The 24,362-nt window shown below is 43.9% G+C and overlaps 1 protein-coding gene across 3 annotated transcripts in view; it reads right to left on the bottom strand.

Moving 5' to 3' along the window:
* LOC135543486 (rho GTPase-activating protein 6-like) overlaps positions 1-24,362 on the bottom strand; it is a 90,401-nt gene that overhangs the window by 28,168 nt on the left and 37,871 nt on the right. Inside the window, exon 1 of one of the 3 annotated variants that reach the window (XM_064970788.1) lies at positions 23,872-24,244. The exons of the other annotated variants lie outside the window; for them this stretch is intronic. Coding sequence (XP_064826860.1) covers positions 23,872-23,913 — 42 coding nt within the window. The 5' untranslated portion in view covers positions 23,914-24,244. Of the gene's footprint in view, positions 1-23,871; positions 24,245-24,362 lie in introns of those variants that run through there. 3 annotated transcript variants of the gene reach the window in all.

Here is a 24,362-nt window from a genome sequence, read left to right as displayed (position 1 = left end):
GCTAACGAACGCTCTTAATGATTCCAATATCATATGCAGAGCTTTCAATGATTAGTCAATGGGGGAAAATATGTGGAATTAATGTGCAATTTTAAATGTGCAATTGAACTTGAGGGCTGCTGCGTGATTAAAGCTAGAGAGGAAGGCAAGACCTTTCCTCGACTCTTGGTGAATTGGAGCCTTTTTAAGTAGTAGTTGCGACCTCCGAATGGCCGCACAATAAAAAAAGATGAAGATGTCACCGCAAACACGTAAATGTGAGGCAGGAACGCAAAGAAGTGTGTAGCGCTGGATATTAGTTTCAAAACTTGAAAAGTGGTAGCCATAAACATTGAAAATACATACAAATTGTGACTGTATGTTCTCACATCTCCTTATTCAATGTCAAGGGTCAATGAATGGATACATATTGCTACAACATAGCATGACTACTCTTTGTTTCCCCATTTTAAACACTGTATATACTGTCGGGGACCTGTGTCTTTTAGGGAAATTGATGCCTAATGTTAAGGGAAAATACCACCCAAGAGCTACACACACATTTCTCCAGTTAGGATTTGGTCCTGAATCAGGAAATCTTGAAAATATAATTTGTTATGTTTTTTTTTTTTACTATTATAGCTCACATTAAGAATGTCTCCATTTTCTCTTGTGGGCCTGTCAATGTCTCAAAGTAAATATGATGTAGTCCAATACGTGCATATCATAAGCAAACACACCTGGGTCAAAATGCTTAGACTAATCACAGAACAATCAAAACGATAACGAGTATAATCGAAAAATCTCTGGCTCACACACAAACACATTCACACGGAGGGCCGCACATATCTTTTCATGCATACACGACCAAACACACTCTCGCTCTCTCTCGCTCTCTCTCTCTCTCGCTCTCTCTCTCTGCTGAACACATGCATATCGCAGCCTATTGTGTTTCAAAGTGGGCATGCATCTCTGACCTCTGCCTTGGTTAGCCACTGATCATATAAGGTACAGTCCTTTTTCAAAGGCTCCACAGCTGCAGAAAGTATTCCATCTCCCCTCAATTGCTGCTTCTAATCTACACAGCTAGAAGCTCCTGAGTTAATGCAGCCAGGGCACTGCCATTCCCCTTTAAAGCCACCATTATAGTAGGATTTACACATATTTATTGACTGGAGGGAGGAAACCCTAAAGTCCTTATAGTCCCACTTTAAGACAGCTTATGTAGGTTCCCTGACACATAGGTTGATTGATTTTGCTTCATACGCAAGCGCTTGTTACTCGAGGTATGCACACAGTAAAAACTGGAGAGTGTAAAACAGCATGACCACGCCCACTAATGTTGATTAAATGTAGATTTTGCTGCCACCGTCCATTTGCAAGTGTCTCGCGAATGGAAAGAGTGGACAGATCGAGAGCGAGGATCCACCGAACATCAGAAGTCATTCACAGACCACATCATTTCTTCATTTCTAAACTTAATTAGAATTCCAGGTAAGTGCACTGTTATTGGTTAACTTTGTGTGCCAATTGAAACTGTTGAGCAACATTTCAGCTAGCTAGCATTGTAGTGTATGCTAACTGTTACAGCACTATTTGCGAAGTCAGATGCTAATGTGAGCATCTGGCTAGAGCTAATTAGCTAGCTAGCTACAGTAACATTAAGTTATACCACTTTTAGTGGTTTATGGACAGTATGTACGCCCGGTGGATCGGTGCATCACCTGCTTTAAATGTTCAACAGAGCAGTATTAGCTATTATCAATGTACAGGTCGATGCAACACGTGTGTTTTACTCTAAACAGACCACTGCTTTCTTGTAATTTGTGCATATTTGTGTTAATGCAATTCAAATGAACTTTTTTTTCTTGTCATCAAGGATGCAGGCTGTATGTGTGAAGTACAGGGATTGTCGGAAGTACAGGGATTGTCGGAAGTACAGGGATTGTCGGAAGTACATGTGTTATGAGGGGCAACTGACCTTCAAATCCTTTTTGAATTGTGGTGAGTCAAACGTTTCAAATTTCACACAATATCCTATGGAACAACATACTTATACTGACAAACTTTAAATATACTTACTTTATATTTACTGTCAAATTGATTGCCAATTACCTTGCTGATAATGAATACAACGCAAACCTGCGCCTCCCCAAATCACAGATCAGTTTAAGATTGGTATCTGTTTTGGGAGTTGTCTAATTATGCTCATCTGTAGCTGCGCTCATTGTCTTTGCCGGTAATTCATGGTTTTAAAGAATAAGTGATACTAACATTTGGATGCCTCTACAATGAGCGCAGTGTTGATAGCTACCTGTGGCGTATTGCTATAATACTCAGTCTGCTGTTCTAATAATTCAGTACGTGGCAGTAGTAGACAGGCTGTAGGCTGCATATAATTGGAATTGACGTGGAAAGGAGCACTAAGCCAGTTTTGGGTTTACGGATGTTCACGTAAAGATGACCTCTTGATTTCTGTCTTCTGTTCTGGTTTTTCTCTAAAAATACACAACATATTTAATCAATAAGGTTGTGCAATCTTATTTTGTCTTCACAGTTGCCAATAAAATATCTGCTGATTTTCTTTTCTCATTTTGATATTTTAAAATGATCTTTGTTTCTGTGCTCACCTCACCCACCCCTTTTAGAACAGTAGTGGGCCTAATCAATTCAAAATGTTACATTTTTGCATTCCCTTGTCATTAACAAAAGTCCTCTAATCATAATAATGGATGTTTCCACCTAAATTGTGTTGTAATTACAGTGTTAATCACACCAGTTAAATGTTTACATGAGTGCTAGATTCGTTGAGCTCCTCTGCAAGCAGCTCCTTATCAAAATACAGTGGAGACAATGAGGGGGACTCCAATGACACCATTATATTGCAGCAGAGTCCTGCTACAACAAAGACAGCCGAGGATAATCGTCTATCTCATGTAAGTACTGCAAAATATCCAGTTCAAACAAATGCCAAACTTGAAGGGCATCATTGCCTTGTTCCCATACCTGTCCGATCCTAGGAGCAAGTTTGGTTATGTAAGTACATTAAAAAACGAAGTCTAGCCTTTTTCACTCTCCGGGACTCTTACACCTTAAACATTTTTCAGAATGTCAATATTTAAATTGTTGTTTTACTGTCGGGTGATGTTTTTATTCAAACAAAATATCTGTTAACATGTCTCTATGCCTACCATCTCTGCCATCTCTCCTAAGCTCAACTCTGGTGGTATAATAGCCTAGTTAAGTTCTGCACTGCGAGGGGCAGACCTGTTGAATGAGCAATTATTCATCTATGGGCACATCTGTAGTTTTATAAGAATAAGAGCACCTCGTCCCAGCTGCCCACTGCACTGAGGTTAGGAAACACTGTTACCACCGATAAACCCACTATAATTGAGAATTTCAAAAAGGACTTTTCTACGGCTGGCCATGCTTTCCACCTGGCTACACCTACCCCGGTCAACAGCCCTGCACCCCCCACAGCAACTTGCCCAAGCATCCCCCATTTCTCCTAAATCCAGATAGCTGATGTTCTGAAAAATCTGCAAAATTTGGAGCCCTACAAATCAGCCGGGCTAGACAATCTGGACCCTCTCTTTCTAAAAGTATCTGTCGAAAGGTTGCAACCCCTATTACTAGCCTGTTCAACCTCTCTTTCGTATCGTTTGAGATTCCCAAAGATTGGAAAGCAGCCGCGGTCATCCCCCTCTTCAAAGGGGGAGACACTCTAGACCCAAACTGCTACAGACCTATATCTATCCTACCCTGCCTTTCTAAGGTCTTGAAAAGCCAAGTTAACAAACAGATTACTGACCATTCCGAATCCCACCATGCCTTCTCCGCTATGCAATCTGGTTTCCGAGCTGGTCATGGGTGCACCTCAGCCACACTCAAGGTCCTAAATGATATCATAACCGCCATCGATAAGAGACATTACTGTTCAGCCGTATCCATCGACCTGGCCAAGGCTTTCGACTCTGTCAATCACCACATTCTTATCGGCAGACTCAACAGCCTTGGTTTCTCAAATGATTGCCTCGCCTGGTTCACCAACTACTTCTCAAGACAGAAATCAGTGTGTCAAATTGGGGGGCCTGTTGTCCGGACCTCTGGCAGTCTCTATGGAGGTGCCACAGGGTTTAATTCTCGGGCCGACTCTCTTCTCTGTAAACATCAATGATGTCGCTCTTGCTGCTGGTGATTCTCTGATCCACCTCTACGCAGACGACACCATTCTGTATACTTCTGGCCCTTCTTTGGACACTGTGTTAACTAACCTCCAGACAAGCTTCAATGCCATACAACTCTCCTTCCGTGGCCTCCAGCTGCTCTTAAATGCAAGTAAAACTAAATGCATGCTCTTCAACCGATCGCTGCCCACACCTGCCCCTCCAGCATCACCACTCTGGATGGTTCTGACTTAGAACATGCAGACAACTACAAATACCTAGGTGTCTGGTTAGACTGTAAACTCTCCTTCCAGACTCACATTAAGCATCTCCAATCAAAAATGTAATCTAGAATCGGCTTCCTATTTCGTAACAAAGCATCCTTCACTCATGCTGCCAAACATACCCTCGTAAAACTGACCATCCTACTGATCCTCAACTTCGGCGATGTCATTTACAAAATAGCCCCCAACACTCTACTCAACAAATTGGATGCAGTCTATCACAGTGCCATCCGTTTTGTCACCAAAGGGGTGGCCTTGTGGTAAGAGCGTTGGACTAGTAACCGAAAGGTTGGAAGTTTGAATCCCCGAGCTGACAAGGTACAAATCTGTCGTTCTGCCCCTGAACAGGCAGTTAACCCACTGTTCCTAGGCCGTCATTGAAAATAAGAATTTGTTCTTAACTGACTTGCCTAGTAAAATAAATAAATAAAAATAAAATATACTACCCACCACTGCGACCAGTACACTCTCGTTCGCTGGCCCACACTTCATACTTGTCACCAAACCCATTGGCTCCAGGTCATCTACAAGTTTTTGCTAGGTAAAGCCCCGCTTTATCTCAGCTCACTGGTCACCATAGCAGCACCCACCCCGTAGCACGTGCTCCAGCAGTTATATCTCACTTGCCTCTCCTTCCAGTTCTCTGCTGCCAATCACTGGAACGAACTGCAAAAATCACTGAAGCTGGAGACACATATTTCCCTCACTCGCTTTAAGCACCAGCTGTCAGAGCAGCTCACAGATCACTGCACCTGAACATAGCCCATCTGTAAATAGCCCATCCAACTACCTCATCCCCATACTGTATTTATTTATCTTGCTCCTTTGCACCCCAGTATCTCTACTTGCACATTCATCATCTGCACATCTACCATTCCAGTGTTTAATTGCTATATTGCAATTTCTTCGCCACCATGGTCTATTTATTACCTCACCTCCCTTATCTTACCTCATTTGCACACTGTATATAGACTTTTTTCTATTTTTTTCTACTAGATTATTGACTGTATGTTTGTTTATTCCATGTGTAACTGTGTTGTTGTATGTATCGAACTGCTTTGCTTTATCTTGGCCAGGCGCAGTTGTAAATGAGAACTTGCTCTCAACTAGCCTACCTGGTTAAATAAAGGTGAAATAAAAATAAATAAATTGACCAAAGCCATGGCCTCACACAGACAGGCGACCTGCAAGACCTGGTTCAAAATGCTGAATCCACAACAGACATTTGTCTAATCTTAGCAATTTCTTCTTAGCTAGCTACATAGCCGTCTTTGTATCAAAGATAATTGCGTAATTATCGTATTTCGTCGTCCTAACGTAGTCTACACTGCTTTCTGCCCAGCAGCTAGCTAACGTCCACTAGCACAGCAGCTAGCTAACGTCCACTAGCACTGTAGAAACTATTACACTCAACGACTCGATTAGTGTAGTGTTAGCTAGCTACATAGTTGTCTTTGCTGTCTTCGTATCCAAGGTAATTGTGTAGTTTAGAGTGTGTAGACTTAGAGTGATTATCTTAATTTATCGAGGTTAGCTAGCCAGCTATTTGTCGTCCTTAACGTAGGAGTCACTGCTAGCTAGCTAGCCTACAGCTAGCCAACGTCTTCCGAATTGAACTTCAACAACCCGGTCAACATTCCGCCTCGCTCCACAGGTAGTATCACATTTTCATTTCACTTCATTACAGTACAACGGTTTGATTTGTTTGATCGTAGCTAGCTAGCTACATAGCCGTCTTTGTATCTAAGACAATTGTGTAGTCTGGAGCGATTTTCTAGGTTAGCTAGCCAGCTATTGTCGTTCTTTTAACGTAACGTTACGTAATCAACACTGCTAGCTAGCCAGCTAGCCCCGAATAGCAGCACTGTAGTAACTATTACACTCGACGGAACGACTTGATTAGTGTAGTGTCAACAACGTAGCCACTGCCAGCTAGCCTACTCCAGCAGTACTGTATCATTTCAATCATTTTAGTCAATAAGATTCTTGCTACGTAAGCTTAACGTTCTGAACATTCGATAAGTGTAGTCCACTTGTCATTCCAATCTCCTTTGCATTAGCGTAGCCTCTTCTGTAGCCTGTCAACTATGTGTCTATCTATCCCTGTTCTCTCCTCTCTGCACAGACCATACAAACGCTCCACACCGCGTGGCCGCGGCCACCCTAATCTGGTGGTCCCAGCGCGCACGACCCACGTGGAGTTCCAGGTCTCCGGTAGCCTCTGGAACTACCGATCTGCGGCCAACAAGGCAGAGTTCATCTCAGCCTATGCCTCCCTCCAGTCCCTCGACTTCTTGGCACTGACGGAAACCTGGATCACCACAGACAACACTGCTACTCCTACTGCTCTCTCTTCGTCCGCCCACGTGTTCTCGCACACCCCGAGAGCTTCTGGTCAGCGGGGTGGTGGCACCGGGATCCTCATCTCTCCCAAGTGGTCATTCTCTCTTTCTCCCCTTACCCATCTGTCTATCGCCTCCTTTGAATTCCATGCTGTCACAGTTACCAGCCCTTTCAAGCTTAACATCCTTATCATTTATCGCCCTCCAGGTTCCCTTGGAGAGTTCATCAATGAGCTTGATGCCTTGATAAGCTCCTTTCCTGAGGACGGCTCACCTCTCACAGTCCTGGGCGACTTTAACCTCCCCACGTCTACCTTTGACTCATTCCTCTCTGCCTCCTTCTTTCCACTCCTCTCCTCCTTTGACCACACCCTCTCACCTTCCCCCCCTACTCACAAGGCAGGCAATACGCTCGACCTCATCTTTACTAGATGCTGTTCTTCCACTAACCTCATTGCAACTCCCATCCAAGTCTCCGACCACTACCTTGTATCCTTTTCCCTCTCGCTCTCATCCAACACTTCCCACACTGCCCCTACTCGGATGGTATCGCGCCGTCCCAACCTTCGCTCTCTCTCCCCCGCTACTCTCTCCTCTTCCATCCTATCATCTCTTCCCTCTGCTCATACCTTCTCCAACCTATCTCCTGATTCTGCCTCCTCAACCCTCCTCTCTTCCCTTTCTGCATCCTTTGACTCTCTATGTCCCCTATCCTCCAGGCCGGCTCGGTCCTCCCCTCCCGCTCCGTGGCTCGACGACTCACTGCGAGCTCACAGAACAGTGCTCCGGGCAGCCGAGCGGAAATGGAGGAAAACTCGCCTCCCTGCGGACCTGGCATCCTTTCACTCCCTCCTCTCTACATTCTCCTCCTCTATCTCTGCTGCTAAAGCCACTTTCTTCCACTCTAAATTCCAAGCATCTGCCTCTAACCCTAGGAAGCTCTTTGCCACCTTCTCCTCCCTCCTGAATCCTCCTCCCCCCCTCCTCCCTCTCTGCAGATGACTTCGTCAACCATTTTGAAAAGAAGGTCGACGACATCCGATCCTCGTTTGCTAAGTCAAACGACACCGCTGGTTCTGCTCACACTGCCCTACCCTGTGCTCTGACCTCTTTCTCCCCTCTCTCTCCAGATGAAATCTCGCTTCTTGTGACGGCCGGCCGCCCAACAACCTGCCCGATTGACCCTATCCCCTCCTCTCTTCTCCAGACCATTTCCGGAGACCTTCTCCCTTACCTCACCTCGCTCATCAACTCATCCCTGACCGCTGGCTACGTCCCTTCCGTCTTCAAGAGAGCGAGAGTTGCACCCCTTCTGAAAAAACCTACACTCGATCCCTCCGATGTCAGCAACTACAGACCAGTATCCCTTCTTTCTTTTCTCTCCAAAACTCTTGAACGTGCCGTCCTTGGCCAGCTCTCCCGCTATCTCTCTCAGAATGACCTTCTTGATCCAAATCAGTCAGGTTTCAAGACTAGTCATTCAACTGAGACTGCTCTTCTCTGTATCACGGAGGCGCTCCGCACTGCTAAAGCTAACTCTCTCTCCTCTGCTCTCATCCTTCTAGACCTATCGGCTGCCTTCGACACTGTGAACCATCAGATCCTCCTCTCCACCCTCTCCGAGTTGGGCATCTCCGGTGCGGCCCACGCTTGGATTGCGTCCTACCTGACAGGTCGCTCCTACCAGGTGGCGTGGCGAGAATCTGTCTCCTCGCCACGCGCTCTCACCACTGGTGTCCCCCAGGGCTCTGTTCTAGGCCCTCTCCTATTCTCGCTATACACCAAGTCACTTGGCTCTGTCATAACCTCACATGGTCTCTCCTATCATTGCTATGCAGACGACACACAATTAATCTTCTCCTTTCCCCCTTCTGATGACCAGGTGGCGAATCGCATCTCTGCATGTCTGGCAGACATATCAGTGTGGATGATGGATCACCACCTCAAGCTGAACCTCGGCAAGACGGAGCTGCTCTTCCTCCCAGGGAAGGACTGCCCGTTCCATGATCTCGCCATCACGGTTGACAACTCCATTGTTTCCTCCTCCCAGAGCGCTAAGAACCTTGGCGTGATCCTGGACAACACCCTGTCGTTCTCAACTAACATCAAGGCGGTGGCCCGTTCCTGTAGGTTCATGCTCTACAACATCCGCAGAGTACGCCCCTGCCTCACACAGGAAGCGGCGCAGGTCCTAATCCAGGCACTTGTCATCTCCCGTCTGGATTACTGCAACTCGCTGTTGGCTGGGCTCCCTGCCTGTGCCATTAAACCCCTACAACTCATCCAGAACGCCGCAGCCCGTCTGTTGTTCAACCTTCCCAAGTTCTCTCACGTCACCCCGCTCCTCCGCTCTCTCCACTGGCTTCCAGTTGAAGCTCGCATCCGCTACAAGACCATGGTGCTTGCCTACGGAGCTGTGAGGGGAACGGCACCGCAGTACCTCCAGGCTCTGATCAGGCCCTACACCCAAACAAGGGCACTGCGTTCATCCACCTCTGGCCTGCTCGCCTCCCTACCACTGAGGAAGTATAGTTCCCGCTCAGCCCAGTCAAAACTGTTCGCTGCTCTGGCCCCCCAATGGTGGAACAAACTCCCTCACGACGCCAGGACAGCGGAGTCAATCACCACCTTCCGGAGACACCTGAAACCCCACCTCTTCAAGGAATATCTAGGATAGGATAAAGCAATCCTTCTCACCCCCCCCCTTAAATGATTTAGATGAACTATTGTAAAGTGGCTGTTCCACTGATGTCAGAAGGTGAATTCACCAATTTGTAAGTCGCTCTGGATAAGAGCGTCTGCTAAATAACTTAAATGTAATATAAATGTAATGATAAGTGGAAAATGGTATGTGGAATAAAATGATTATACTAATGGAAGGGAGCATTGTTTTTGAAAGCAAAATGGAATGATGTAACTTTCAGTGAAAATTAGGTACTTTCAGGACGGGACAGTGACATGTCATCCATTTTGGTCCTTGTCCACCTTCTGTCACCTCATGGCTGCAAGAAACCAGGAAAAATCTCATCCAGACACGCCAGTGACCACATTGTGAAGTTTATCAAGGTGAGGTTACAGTTGACTATTCTGTCCCCATTCCTAATCCTAATTACTACTTTGATGATTATGGACAGATCATGGTAAGGTCATGTGTAGCTGTAATTTATATTTTCACAAACTGTTTGCGAACCATGACTCATTTTAATAACACACTAATGAAGTTATTGTGTCACAGACTGGGACCAGCATCCAGGGGCATCTGGAGAGCATCACGGAAAGCCTTCAACCCTATCTGCTTTCTGTGGGGACCCAGAGGAGTGTGACTCACAAGTACTTCATTGTGATTGACAAACATGCAATACCTTGTATGTCACCAGACTCTCTTGCCTGTTTTGATGAGCTTTTCAAAGCAAATTTTGTCTTTGGTACCTTGTACAACCAGGATCTGATAAATGTGTGCAACTTCTTGCAAACCACAATTAATGAAATTGATGTTGATACCGCTAAGGTTAATCCTAGGGTTGCAGAGTTGAGGGCTCGGGTGCTGCTTTGAGTTACTAAAAGTTTTGAAGTTACAAACAGTTAAAACGCAGCATAGGAAATAACCTTTTTCATTTCACACAGAAACGTTTTGATATCATTCATCTAAAATAATTCCTTGACAAAACACTTGAAGTTGGTCCACGGACTTTGTCCTGGAAAGACACTTTGTCTTAAATGCGGTCAGGCTGGTTGTTCACAAGATTATGGCACTTTTTCTGAGTTCAAAAGGCATCTTTATAAAGCACATGAACCTTGTTCTGATCATGGTGAAGGCCCCTCTACAGCTGAATATGTAGCAGTGAGTCATTTTGATGACTTGCCATCAACAAGATCCTCTTCTGAATCAGCCCTTGTCGATAAGAGTCTTGTAGACAGCTACGCTGCAACCATAGCTGAACTTAAAGTGGCAGGTGTAGGTGAAACAACTATTAACTCTTGGGTCATTTTCATGGAAGAGATAGTTGACGATATTCATAATGAAGCTAATGAATCCTATTAAAAAGTGGAGCCTATTAAAAGTGACATTGAGTGTAAAATTGATCAGTGTTTTGAAAAAAATTAAAATCCTTTTGGTGTATTAAATTCTGAAAGTAAGAGGAGACAGTATTTTACAGAAAAGTGGGGAAGGGTAGACCCAGTGAATACGTTCTTGGTATTAGATTTGATACACAACGCAATTGGACTACTGGAGGCTATGATCAAATTGTTGTTACTGATGCATTTGTTTACATCCCAATTTTGAAAACATGACAGTTGATGAATATAAAGGAGATGATGTAGACCGATTCCAGTTCAAGAAGACCTTATGACTGATGTGATGGAGATCTGTTCATGAGCCACTCTCTATTTTCAAAACAGAAGCAATTCAGATACAGCTTCTCTATGATGATTTTGAAACCGCATATCCTCTTGGATCAAAACGGGGAAGACAAATTAGGAGCAATCTATTTCTAGTTTTGTCTAGTTTTCTCCAAAGTTCAACTAATTTCTGCTTAATATTCATTTGGTTGCTTTATTTCATGCCCAAGACATTAAAGCATATGGCTTTTCTAAAATACCTGACCCAGTTGTGCAGGATATTAAAGAACTTGAGAGGGATGGAATTATGATCCCCTTGTATGATCAACCAGTGTATGGAACTATTGTCCCAAGTTACAGGTGACAACCTTGGTCTTCACTGTTTATTTGTTTTTGTTAAACCATTCAGTGCCAGATATTGTTGCCGCTTCTGTCTTGCTGAGAAAGAGGGCTTTCAGACGTTGATCAAGATTCACCCAAGATAGTTATGCGAACTCGAGCACTTCGTGCAGAACACTGCCAAAAAAGGAGACAAATCCCAGTCTTCCCTATGTGATGGGTGTTAAACGTTCTTGCATTCTAGCCTCCTTGAGGTACTTCAATACATGTGAAAATGTCCCTGTCGATATTATGCATGATATCTTGGAGGGAGTGGCCCAATATGAAATGAAACTGCTAATACTGCACTTGATAGACAAGTACACAACATCAAATGAAATAGACAGGAGAATAAAGAGCTTTAACTATGGTTACATGGAGCAAAACAACAAACGTCCTGCAGTGAATTTAGGAGAGGACTCTGATGACTTGGGGTTAAATGCTATCCAGTCCTGGTGTTTTACTTCTCAATCTACCACTTCTCTTTGGAGACTTAGTTTGTCCAAATGATCTACACTGGTATTTACTGTTGCTGTTGCTTCAGATACTAAACATTGTATTTTATCCAATGATATCAAAGGGTATTAAATTTTTTTTAAACACTTAATCGCAGAACACCATGGGTCATTCAAGCATTTTTTTCCAAAAAGAGGCTGCTACCGAAGCGTACACTTAAAATTGGACCGGTTTTGCATAGCTGGTGCATGCGCTATGAAGCTAAGCATAATTTCTTTCAAAAACAATGAAAAAGCTTTAATAAATGTAACTAAAAACATTGGCAAAAAAACACCGAAGTCAAATAGTATACAGTTGGCAGACATTTGACATCAACAGTCATGATCGGTCCAGGTAAAATTTTATCTTTAAATGTGGTAGAATGGGGCTGTGAGATGGCTGAGACTCTTCAGGTACCAATTGACACCGTGGTTTTGAATATTAAATGGGCCAAAAACTATGGAAATATGTATTGTTCAGGTTTAGTTGTTTATCTTAAAGTTCATTGTGAGATGCAAGTTTGTCAGAAAATCCACCATGTTGTTGTTAACGATGAAAGGTTACTGGTTGGTTACATTTGCCCTACAAAACAATATGTCTTGATGAGCATTTTAATTCATATAGAGTTGGGTGTACAACAGAGGGACCTTATGTAGTTGATGTTAAAGAGCTTTTCTGTCACAAAGCATTTGATATACAGATGTCTTACAGCTGTGAGGATTCAACTTTGTTTAATGTCCCATACTGTTTCCTGTCATTCTAAAAACTGCACAGTAAGCTCTTTAAAACCAAGATGTATTGTATTGCAATATAGGCTTTTTTCATTTACTTTTAATAAAGGGGGGACAGATGCCAAAATGTCATTTTACAGAGGCCATAGTTTTATTTTATCATCAGTGGTTTTGATGTGCGAGACGCCAGTTTCACAAGATCCTCCATGTCAGTGTTAGATGTATTGAATTTCAATATTGAGCTTTTTTTCTATGTACATGTATTAAAGTGAACCATTTCATTTCATTTAAAGTGGCCAACATTTCATTTCAGTCCACAATTGTATTTTATTATCATCAGTATTTTGATGTGTGTACTGCAAGTGTCTTATATTTAAGAATAAAGTGCTCTGTTAAATGTGGACTTTTGATTTATTGACATTAAGTTTGGTTGTACAAATGCCAATCTTAACTGATAATATTAAATTCTATATTGAGTGAATTGAGTTCTCATTTTAAGCTAAATTGAGTAAATTACAGTTTGTAGAGTTATATAAAGACTGAATAAAGTAGAAATAACTCCCCCCAAAAAATGAACTCTGAAACAAGAGTAACCTTCACTCTATTTAGACTGGGACCAAACGTTATCTTTGTTGAGTAAAAATGTATTCAATTTGTGTAAGAAATGACACTTTCCACAGATAATATTAAATTCTATATTGAGTGAATTGGCAGTAGAGTTGTTTCCATGTTAAGCTAAACAGAGTGAATTACAGTTTGTGGCGTTAAATGTAAGCACTGAATAAAGTAGAATAAATAATAAATAAATAACTTTGAAAATTGAACTCTGCAACAAGAGTAATTATTACTCTATTTAGACTGGGACCAAATGTTATCTTCTGTTGTGTATAATTGTATTCAATTTGAGTAAAATTTACTCTGATAAATTTACTGTCCAGGCCACAATGGCACCGCGGTTCTGTGTTTACAACAGACAACGTACTCCATTAGTTTTCAATTGTCCTTTGATGTCAAAGCTACCAGGGTGGTCAAACTTGTGACCCGAGGCAAAACATGAGGTTTTGGTTAGGTGAAAGGGGAGTGGCTGATATTGAATGAAATTACCTTTGTCCAACTTAGTTAATTATAGTGCTGTGAGTTATAGACTATGCCCAAATCAGAGGTGGAATGACAGTATAGCTGAGGCATGTTTTAAGTATGGCCTTCCAATGTGTGTCAATAACTCTAGGAACTCTTAACTGCAGACGTTAGCTTCAGTAGCCAGCAGCTTCTGGTCTCTTTCCCCCTCTCTGCTGCTTCATCTGTCTAGTAGGCAGTGTGTTTGCTATCTAGCCCACTGGGCATTGGTTTCCCACAGATCGCTCCGAGAGAACACTCTGCCATACCCACGGCATGAGAACATATCACTACATAACCCATTCCCCAAGAAATAATGTGCCACTCAATCACCCTCCTCAGTCGGGACGTCTGGAAATAAATAGAGAATCAATCAGGAGCAATCAAGCTGAACGACCATATCGAGCCACATGATCCGCTAGTTGGTTTCGGAGAAACTTTGGTTGCTTAAGGTGGTTTTCTTAGGACCAATAACTAGAGAAAAACAACAACACAATATTTCACAATGTTCCACCATCAAGACTGGAGGTTTTCTGTGGGGGCCAGAAAAGTGAAACATTTTATTTATTTATTAACTTTATTTATTTATTAAATGTATTAACTCCTCTCCTCTTCGTTTCCTTTCCTCTCGTCCTTCCCTCTCTCCTCTCGCTTTTCAGGAAACCAGTGTTTGTTTGCTGGATAACAAACACACCGGGGACCTCCAGACACGCTACACTCGCTGTGACATTTCACACCCCCTGCCAACCACTCGCATCATTTCTCGAGCCCAGACAGACTAAATCTGTGGCCCTTGAGGCCTGTTAATGTGATGTCACGGCAGCTCTGGCTCTTACGAGAGCTTCTTTAGCAAAATGGCATGGGCCACTCTTTAACAGCGCTTAAAAAACGCTCAAACTAGCCCGCTGTGATCGAGCCCCAAGCCACACTGCATTCCATCCGTTACCTAGTCCTCACTTCGACAGGCCCTGTTAAAAAAACAGGGATTACAACACTGTTTGGTTCCACTGGGCTGGTTTAAAGCTTTGGTGACAGGGGGAAGGCTGAGCACCAGGCACTGCCCCTTTACGAGACACATGGCACCGTTTACACTCGCTACACGCTAAGACTCTAAGAAGCCATCAGACGTTCATGAGAATGTGATTGATGGTTACAGAGTGTTATGGCTGTGCTGACTTAAGCAGCCTGAAAATGAAGGCGATTCATAACCAGAACGGATACGCAAGGGGCCTGTAAAGGTGTTTCTCAGATGTCCTGATGGAGAGGTCATTACAGTACATTTATCCTGTCCTGTAATTCTCCTGTCAACTTTTGACGGGCCATTATTCATTCAACATACATCAGGGTTTCATTAAACTATGGGTCGGGAGCCAAAGTGGGCCGTGGGCATGTGAGAGGTGGGTCGCGAATTTTGAAAATACATCACACACTATTTCTTCATAATTTGGGTTGTTGGAGGAGGCTACGCATTTGGGTCTCGAGATGAAAAAGTTTAAGAACCCCTGATCTATAGAATGGAAGAACTCAAATGGTGTCCTCCATTGTGTCACTTGAAAACCACCTCAGGTACTTCACCCTGGTTAAATCAATGCTGTGTCCACGCTGTTTCAATTAAATTACGTTGAACCAATGTGGAATAGACGTGGAATTGACGGCTGTGCTCGGCGGGTTGCTGTTGATGCAGCACCACTTTGTCATGGACTGTGTCATGAATGCCTACGTATATGCCAACTGTTCACTCAGTAGGTGAAATGACCAATAGGAAAGGACTTCTTACAGAACTTTCTCTTGGACAAAGAGAATCTCCATGGCTGAATGAGAATGCCTGGCCCCGGTATGACCTGGATGATATCTGACCGTGGCACAAAAGGTCACCATCACTTTCTTCCACCTCAGAGAAAAGCTTTTCAGAGTTTGTTTATTTTTTTGTTAGACTGTGTGTGTGTGTGTGTGTGTGTGTGTGTGTGTGTGTGTGTGTGTGTGTGTGTGTGTGTGTGTGTGTGTGTGTGTGTGTGTGTGTGTGTGTGTGTGTGTGTGTGTGTGTGTGTGTGTGTGTGTGTGTGTGTGGGTGCATGCGCATCTGTGTATGCATCTGTGGGCGTGTGCATCCGTGCATTCATATGTATGCAGGCTGTGTGTGTGGCATGTATGTTGAAATTGCCGAAAGATAATTATGTCCTTATCTCTACCCCAGTTGAGTTGTTTTGTGCACAATAACACAACCACAGTTTGATTTAACAGTTGGATTTGATTGAACAATGACTCGCAACGTCACAAGCTGCCACAGTCAGTCATTGCTGCTAATTTCTCTCTGCTCAGTAAGTGTGAGACAAGTGTCACTTCCGGCAGGTATGCGTGTGTGTGTGTGTGTGTGTGTGCGTGCGTGTGTGTGTGTGCGTGTGTGTGTGTGCATGCGAGCGAGGGAAAGAGTCCTTGACTTTTAAACACCTTCAACACAGAACAGCCGCTCAGTGCCCAGCTTTCCAGCACCAGGGCCCTGCACATCAGTCAGGTCGGTTCGGTCACGGAGTGGGAGGATGGTGCTTTATTCATTTTCCTGGCAAATTATCGATCCGAGTTGCCCGGCTCTATACCTCCTCCCTCCAGCACCGCAACCTTCAGCTGACCTCTTCGGAGTCCAGTGTTGTGGACAACTTTCCCTTTTAGCCGAGTGTTACCATGGGCATTTGAACTGTGGGGTGTAGTCAGTGTTCTATCCAATCAATTCATTTGTTTATGATGATGAATGTCGTTCAACAGTTTGAATTCTTGTTGATGAGTGTTAATGAGGCATTTTTTAATTAGCATACGGTACGGTATCACTCCACTATAAACATAGTCTAACACTGGTAGGCTGTCAGGTCGACACATGCACTGCTTTCCTTCCACACATGCACACACACACACACACACACACACACACACACACACACACACACACACACACACACACACACACACACACACACACACACACACACACACACACACACACACACACACACACACACACACACACACACACACACACACACACACACAATAGTTCCCCAGATAGTGATACATCAGTGTGTTTATAAGACAATGACTTAATTCTGTTCTCCTGCCCTCACAGCTTCCTCTTCAACATCCCTCATAGTGACAAATGACTCCCAAACTACCTATTAGAAAGACTCTTCCACTAAAAGTGTCATTTCATAACTACACAAATCCTGGAGAGATCCGTTCCTTGGTGAATCATCAACAGGCCATAATACAGCCTAAGCTCCGAAACTTTGAGAGCACTTCTGCTGTATAAAGAAATGACAATCCCTGTTGACAATGTTCTTTTTGCGAATCCATTTGGGTCCACCCTTTCTAAAAGTACAATTTAGTCCGATATTTTTCAGTTTCTTAATCACACCGTGTATCTGTATACTTGGGGCGGCAGGGTAGCCTAGTGGTTAGAGTGTTGGACTAGTAACCGGAAGGTTGAAAGTTCAAATCCCAGAGCTCACAAGGTTCTGTCATTTTACCCCTGAACAGGCAGTTAACCCACTGTTCCTAGGCCGTCATTGAAAATAAGAATTTGTTCTTAACTGACTTGCCTAGTTAAATAAAGGCATGATTTCACCTTCTTTTTGGACTTCTTTACCACAATTAAAATCGATTCCTCTTGGAAAGCAGGAGGTCTGGCCATTAATCCAGCTATCTGCTAGCTGTCACCAGAACCACCCAGCCTTTTATACTCTGTAGGACTTGGCAAGGGAAGAGATAAAGTGCTGGACCTTAACGGTCTTCACTGAATGTTTTCTTAGACAAGGACCCTCCAAATCAAACTGGGCTCTATCCTCCTGAGGGTCTAAGAGAGAGGGTGGGGGGGTAGCCTTGCTGCCTTTTCACAGACCTGAGACTCAAAAAGAAGGATCACACCATCGTTTTGTTCTCTCTTTCTCTTTCGTTCTCTGACATCACAGGAACCCTGTGCAACAAAGTGGGAAGCTCTTTGATATTTCTGCGTTGAGTTTGGTGGGGGGGGGGGTCTCATTGGGAATACACAGCTAGCTCTAGACATGGGATATATACTAACGAGGAGGCCTTGGTTGATGTTGTGACGTTACTGGCAAAAGGGAAAGGTCCGTCATGGCTTCACCTACAGAACATTGACTTTGACATTGACCACTGACATCTCTTTCCTCTTGAACTCAAAACATGGAAAAAGTGACAAACAACTTTCACTTCCTAAAGGCACTTTCTCCCTCAGTCCATTGAGAGAGAGTCGCTCAGTCTAACCCCACGAGGCTGTCACAACACGAGATAAATGTCCACACGCTGGAGATGAGATAGAAGAGAGACTGAAGGCAGAGGAGACAGCCCTCAAGCCCCACATCACTTCTGACGGATGGTTGTTCGGTCTCCCGTTCATCCCGTTGGTGTTTCCTCTGTGCCATGCACCTCTGACCCTTCCTGTTGGAATCCTCTGAGCTATCCTGTGAGCTATCAGCAAACATACCAGGAGAGTGGGGGAGACAAGCACATTCTGGTTTTTGTTCAGTCACATGCAATGTTTACCGCATCCAGTTGAAAGTGAAGGATGTAGCCATTCAGCTGTAATGATGAGGAATGTCATCCTGATGTCAGAGCTTTGATGTGGTAAATATAATATATTGAGTGGAATGTCAGTGTAGTTGAAAATTCACTAATCAGTGATGCTTAACCTTGTTCGGCCTCAGTGTATGATGATGAGGTCACACACTATGTGTGTGTGTGTGTGTGTGCGTGCGTGCGTGTTGTATGTGTTGTATATGTAGACACACTTGTCGGCCTGACATTCCTCACCTCAGCATGGAAACAAGCTTATCTACTCGTAAAGGGAAAATCCACTCAAAAACGATCTTTTGCCGTTTTTTTCCCCCGTAGTCCACTGTCGATACAGTCCCGAAATGTTTTTCAGTAGTCCACTGTCGATACAGTCCCGAAATGTTTTGCGTGTCAGCTGTCACATTTTCAAGTTATTGGACTTTCAAGAAGCAAAGTGTCCCCAGCCACATCAGCATGAGCTAAGAGGTCACACACTGGGCTTGAATTAACTATGGCCACCCATACACAGACCTGTGAATGCCACAACACACACACACACATTCACTCACACGAGCACTCAAGCGTAAACACCCATTTACACATAAAATCACCACAAGCCCTCTTAGGCCTGTAACCTTCTGTGAATAAGTTGTCTGCAGAATTCTCCTTATATGGTAGAATATGTGCTCTTCATCATCTAGATTGGCAGTGCTTCTGTTTCCAGGAATAGAAATTGAACGTAGAACCATTACACTCACTTTACAGTCTACAATAAAGTGCTATGTTCGTTCGCTCTTTGCAACGATAACTCTTCGGAGCATTCAAGTGTAGATGTGAAATCAAGTGGGAATGTCCTTTCTATCCAATCAATCTCCTTCTTGGGCACTGCAGGAAATTGGCTCCATGTAAGCAAAGAACATGAATTTGTCAAGGAGTTCCAGGTTTTTGATCAGGGAAAATTATATAAAAAGCTTTTTATATCTACATCATCAAGGGGAATTTACAGGGAAGCAGGGAATCTTCCAGAGTTCATTTGGACACTAATTCCATCGGAAGCATATCCCACTATTTTTCCATGCATCATCTAAGTTTTTCAGTGTAGCTGCATAAGCTTTTTCTTTGAATCTTCCTCTCCCCTGGCTGGTTGATTTAGCCTAGCCACACTCCCGAGATCCTGAACATTGCCTTGGCTGCAGTTCAGTGAGCTCCATGACCTTTGACCGTACACAGTGAGACATATCAGAAAAGTTAATCAGATGACAGAGATGTGCTGACCCCTGTCTCACCTTTTGACCCTATGACCTCTAACACCACAGGATTTTTCCAGTCCCAGGCTAAATGGGCACTGGAACAAAATAACTGCATCCGATTTTAACGTCCAACATTTGACCCCCTTTGGGCTGTTATGGTGGCTTTAATCCTGCAATACAACTTAAATCATGAGATAAATCAAATAAGCAATCAGTCTGGCCTCTTCAAATGTTTTTTGAAAATGATATTAAACAGTACATCTTATTCCTTGTATTTATATGTGAGGTTCTGGTCAGATTACACAACCGTAAATAGAGATCCAACACACTGAATCTGTTTCCTCAGAGTCCAATACAACGTGTTATACTGTATCATTAGTTTGACCATGTTGGCTGAAATCACTGAAATCGCCGGTAACTGAAAAAAAGTAAAGCATTGATAGAAATAGAAATGTTAGATCTAGAACAGCTCTAACTCAATCAGAATCAATAGAAATCTACTCAAACACTGTTGGAACTGGACAACATCCTGGATGCCATAGGATCTGACTGTGTTTAATCATGGAGTCAGGTGCCCTGAAACAGCCTTCTTTGTGCGGCCGATCACCTGAGTCCTATTTGCAGAGGGAGTGGTTGTGGTTGGGGCAAAGCAAACAGCCTTCAGGAAACAACGAGGACAAGGTGAGCGGGAAAAAGGTAAGGGGGCCAGACCCCGTTACGAAACATCTACTTATTACTAGAACAATGAGAGGAATTTGGAGCCTGTCTGGGCAGGTACTTGGCCCTCAGACTAAAGAGGCTCTCTTGAATGTCTCCAGGATAGGGAAGAGGGTGGATGCGGGTTCCTTTTGGCCAGTGTTGCCTCGGTTAGGGGGAGAGGCAGGAGGGCGAGAGAGAGTGTGTGGACAGGGGGACAGAGACAGAGGACCAGCCACTGTGATACAGAAGTCTTTTGAAGGTCAGCTGACAACACCAGCACGTATGTAATCAGTCATTCAATTAATCAACAATTAAACAATCCGATCTGTAGTTAATGTGTCTGATTTTCTGTCTGCTTCCTCTCTCTGAGTCAGTCACATGCACGCAGTAGCCAATAGGTCTGTTGCTACATCACATAATGTACCATATCTGTAGCCCTTTCCTGCAGTCATATGACCAAAGTGCCATCTAGTGGCCTCATGGGTGGAATGTTATTAATATTTTTCACAATTTCATAATTTATACAAATTCAAAAAACATGTCTGTTTCTATGTCAAACAATGTTGTTATATTTCAGGCTTATGTGATGTATTTAACATGTAATATTGGGATACAAACTCAAAATTGAATACATTTCAACTCTATATCTGACATGGTTCAGGTGTCTTCTTTTTTTAAGCCCATAACCATGTGTGGGGTATACACTTTTGTTCTAAAGTAGATCTGTTTAAGACTACCAAGAAACACTCTGTGTGACCCTGAGTTATCCCACTGCAGTAAAAGGTTAAAAGACACAATGGAGAGCCAGGGGAGAGTAAAGATGCAGCTTTCGGACAACAGTGATACAAGTCGGAGAGGCAGGAACCAGCCTCAGTAGAGTGAGTGGCAGCTGAGGCTGACATCACTTCCCCTAACCATGCTACAAGCACGTGCCATCCTGTGTAATGTCGTGACACTACAACCAGCCACCAGATGACATCCAGATGACATCAACACATCACCATTTCTAGTCAAGGAGGAAGCAGGCAGCGGATGTTCGGCCAAATGAGGAAGAGAGAATCCATCATGGAACCTCAAACCCCAACAAATAGAAAGCATTGGAGGGGGGGGGGGTCCAAAACACATTAGATAACAACCGTGTAATAACACACGCCTGGGAATGGTCTGGAACAAAGGGGTGACCGGGTGAAAACCAACCCTGTGGGGTCTGATCATTTTTTTTGTCATTTAGCAGATGCTCTAAGGGTAAAAAGCAATTAGGGTAAAGTGTCTTACTCAAGGACCTTTCAGTTACTGGCCCAACGCTCTAAACCGCTCGGCTACCTGCCGCCCCAGTGAGGAGTTGTGTCTTGGTTGAGTATTGGGTCGCCAGCTCTAGTACACCTGGAGGAGCTAGCATCACTCCGAAGCGAGCAGAGCCTATCAGAGCCTAGCAGAACTTAGCATAACCTAGTAGAGCCAATCAGAACCTAGCAGAGCCTAACAGAGCAGAGCCACATGGCTGCCTACAAGACAGATTCAAAGTGTATGCCTTGGCAACAGGCATGGTGCTGCTCTCTCCTCTTCAAATCCTCAATGTCTCCAACCAGTATAACACTGGAATCTGGAATATTTATACACAGAGGACAGAATGACGGAATATGGAATTTGTTTATTGCAAGGGTGATGAGGAAAGGTTATGTGGACCTAATCCTCCTTTCCACGCTTTGTCACCACCTTTGGGATCCTTCGGCAGTGATATTAACCTTGGACTGCATCGTCAGAATGCCAGAGTTCACGACCAACAGCCAACCATAAACCACTCCTACACACTCGAGGAAGCAGCACTCAGGTTGCTGTGTCTAAGGCTAGGTGGAGTCTGCTTAAATAGTTACAATGAAAACCAAGGCATTCTGCAATATGATATGTGCAATGTTTTGCTTACACTCCACATGACATTCATAACTCCAGAGACAGTTGAAGTTGAACGACCAATGAATTGCGGGCGAGAGAAGCGGACATGTTGTTTATCTAAGTAAACTGTGTGTGAGTGATACCACAAATGAGACGCTACACACTTGCATGGGCTTTTCATACATACTACATTTCATGCCCCTCAGGAAATAATGTCAGCTGGGAGACCACAGTGTGGGCCAGCGAAGCCAAAGAAAACTGTATTGTTTTTCAATCTTTGCTCACGCTTTTATGAGTCTTCGCCACAGAAACATAGCTCATAAAGTGAAGTCGACCCACCGAACAGCCTCAGTGGGCAGTAGATTACTCACACATGGGGAGAAATCACCCCACATCATTTCCAAGTTGAAAGACAGCAACCCGCAACGCTGATCTTACCACCCATGAGGATTTACAAGCAGAAGAGTTCTTTGTCACTCTACGATTTGGATAAGACTCCACTACGTAAACAAAAGACACCACTCACAATTGCTAATGAGGCTATAGTTGCATTAGATCAGGCATTTTCTGTGATCACCGACAGAATAGACTTGATTTGTCCTTATCTAACACCTCTGTGGTGCCTGATGGAGTCAACCACTTAACCTTAAAACACCATTGTGGCAACACGGGGTCATTGGCTCTCAGAGCTCCTATAATGTATTACATAACACACTATCTTTTAAGTCTCAGAAACATGTCAATAAACCTGTTTATGAAGGGTTATCTCCATATGTGTCACTTTGGAATGAGCCCTAATGCATGCTGGGATTAAGCAAACATGCAACACATTCTGACAGGTGCAAGGCGTGTGTGTGTGTCTGTGTGCGTGCGTGCCTCTCTATCCTCTACTCTGCCTCTCTGACCCTTGCATCATTATCTCTCTCTCTCTCTCTCTCTCTCTCTCTCTCATAAGAAGCATCATAGAATGTGAAGTAAGCAAGAGGGAAGACTGTGGGCTGATGGTAGGAAACTACAACATTTTCAGTCCTTGAAATATTGGAAACACTGAGGTTCCAAAAGCACAGGACGTTGTAGGCTACACAAAACCTGTTGCTTTCCATGCTCGGAGCTCTATGTGAAGCCTGAGTGCACTCAATGCACTGGAACCCTGACCTGGCAGTGAGGAAAAAGAAGACATAGACTGGCTTTGCTTGTACTGTTCTTTCTTCATCTCTGTGGTAACATCCACTCAGCCAGCCACATAACTCTCCGGAGTCATGAGGCAGCCTACCACTGACCTGAGCTGCCTCTGGCTTTCTCCTCTCCTGTTTGTTATCGGGAAGGACACTGGATGGTGTGAAACTAACCGATTTTAGTTGCATGCTTCTATGGGAATTACATTTGAATAGCAGCTGAAATGAGGTGAGGCGAAAACACTACTGTCTGCAGGAAGAAGAAAAACAAGTGTGCATCGCACATAGCCTGAATTCATGTCGATGCTGCACAATGTGTCAGTCATTTCCTTTCAGGAAACCAATATCCTCCCATCTCTGTCCTCTAACATGAACAAATAAAGGAGGAAGTCTATGTCTCAACTACCGTACTTCTTAACCACAGGCAGTAATGAGAGAAGCATAAGGCAGAATACTTACAAGGTAAGAATTGTGCCTCTCCAAGAATACGGAGTCGCCCATGGTTCAGAACAAGAATCCACATATACAGTAGCCTATCCAAAGGTGAACGAGGAAATAAAATAAATGTTATTTGAATCCTTGCAAAAGTAACGGACCGAGCGTTGTCGTTATATCCTCACAACTCGCTGTATCATCAATTTCGATTAAAGAAAAAAGCTACAACAACAAAAAACCTTGTAACAGGTTTATGCTGAATATTCAAATCCACGAATAGGACAACACTTGTACGGTTGGAGGTTATGCATGCCACGGAGGACAGCAATGTCAGTGCGCAACAGCTCCCGCTCCATGCTGGTTACTCCGCTCTGTAGTGGACCTACTGATGAAGTTAGCGATGTTGCGCCGCCGTTCTGAACAGAGAGGAAACGAGTCAGGGAGAGGGGCTAAAGGCGGGGCACCTCAAGGGAGCACACGGAGAGCGAGTGGAGAAAGTAAAAGAGATGATCGAC

The sequence above is a fragment of the Oncorhynchus masou genome, chromosome 7 (genome assembly GCF_036934945.1).
Source record: "Oncorhynchus masou masou isolate Uvic2021 chromosome 7, UVic_Omas_1.1, whole genome shotgun sequence".
Lineage (NCBI taxonomy): Eukaryota > Metazoa > Chordata > Actinopteri > Salmoniformes > Salmonidae > Oncorhynchus > Oncorhynchus masou.
Note: the sequence above shows the minus strand (reverse complement) of the source record. Positions and strands in the feature narration are given on the sequence as shown.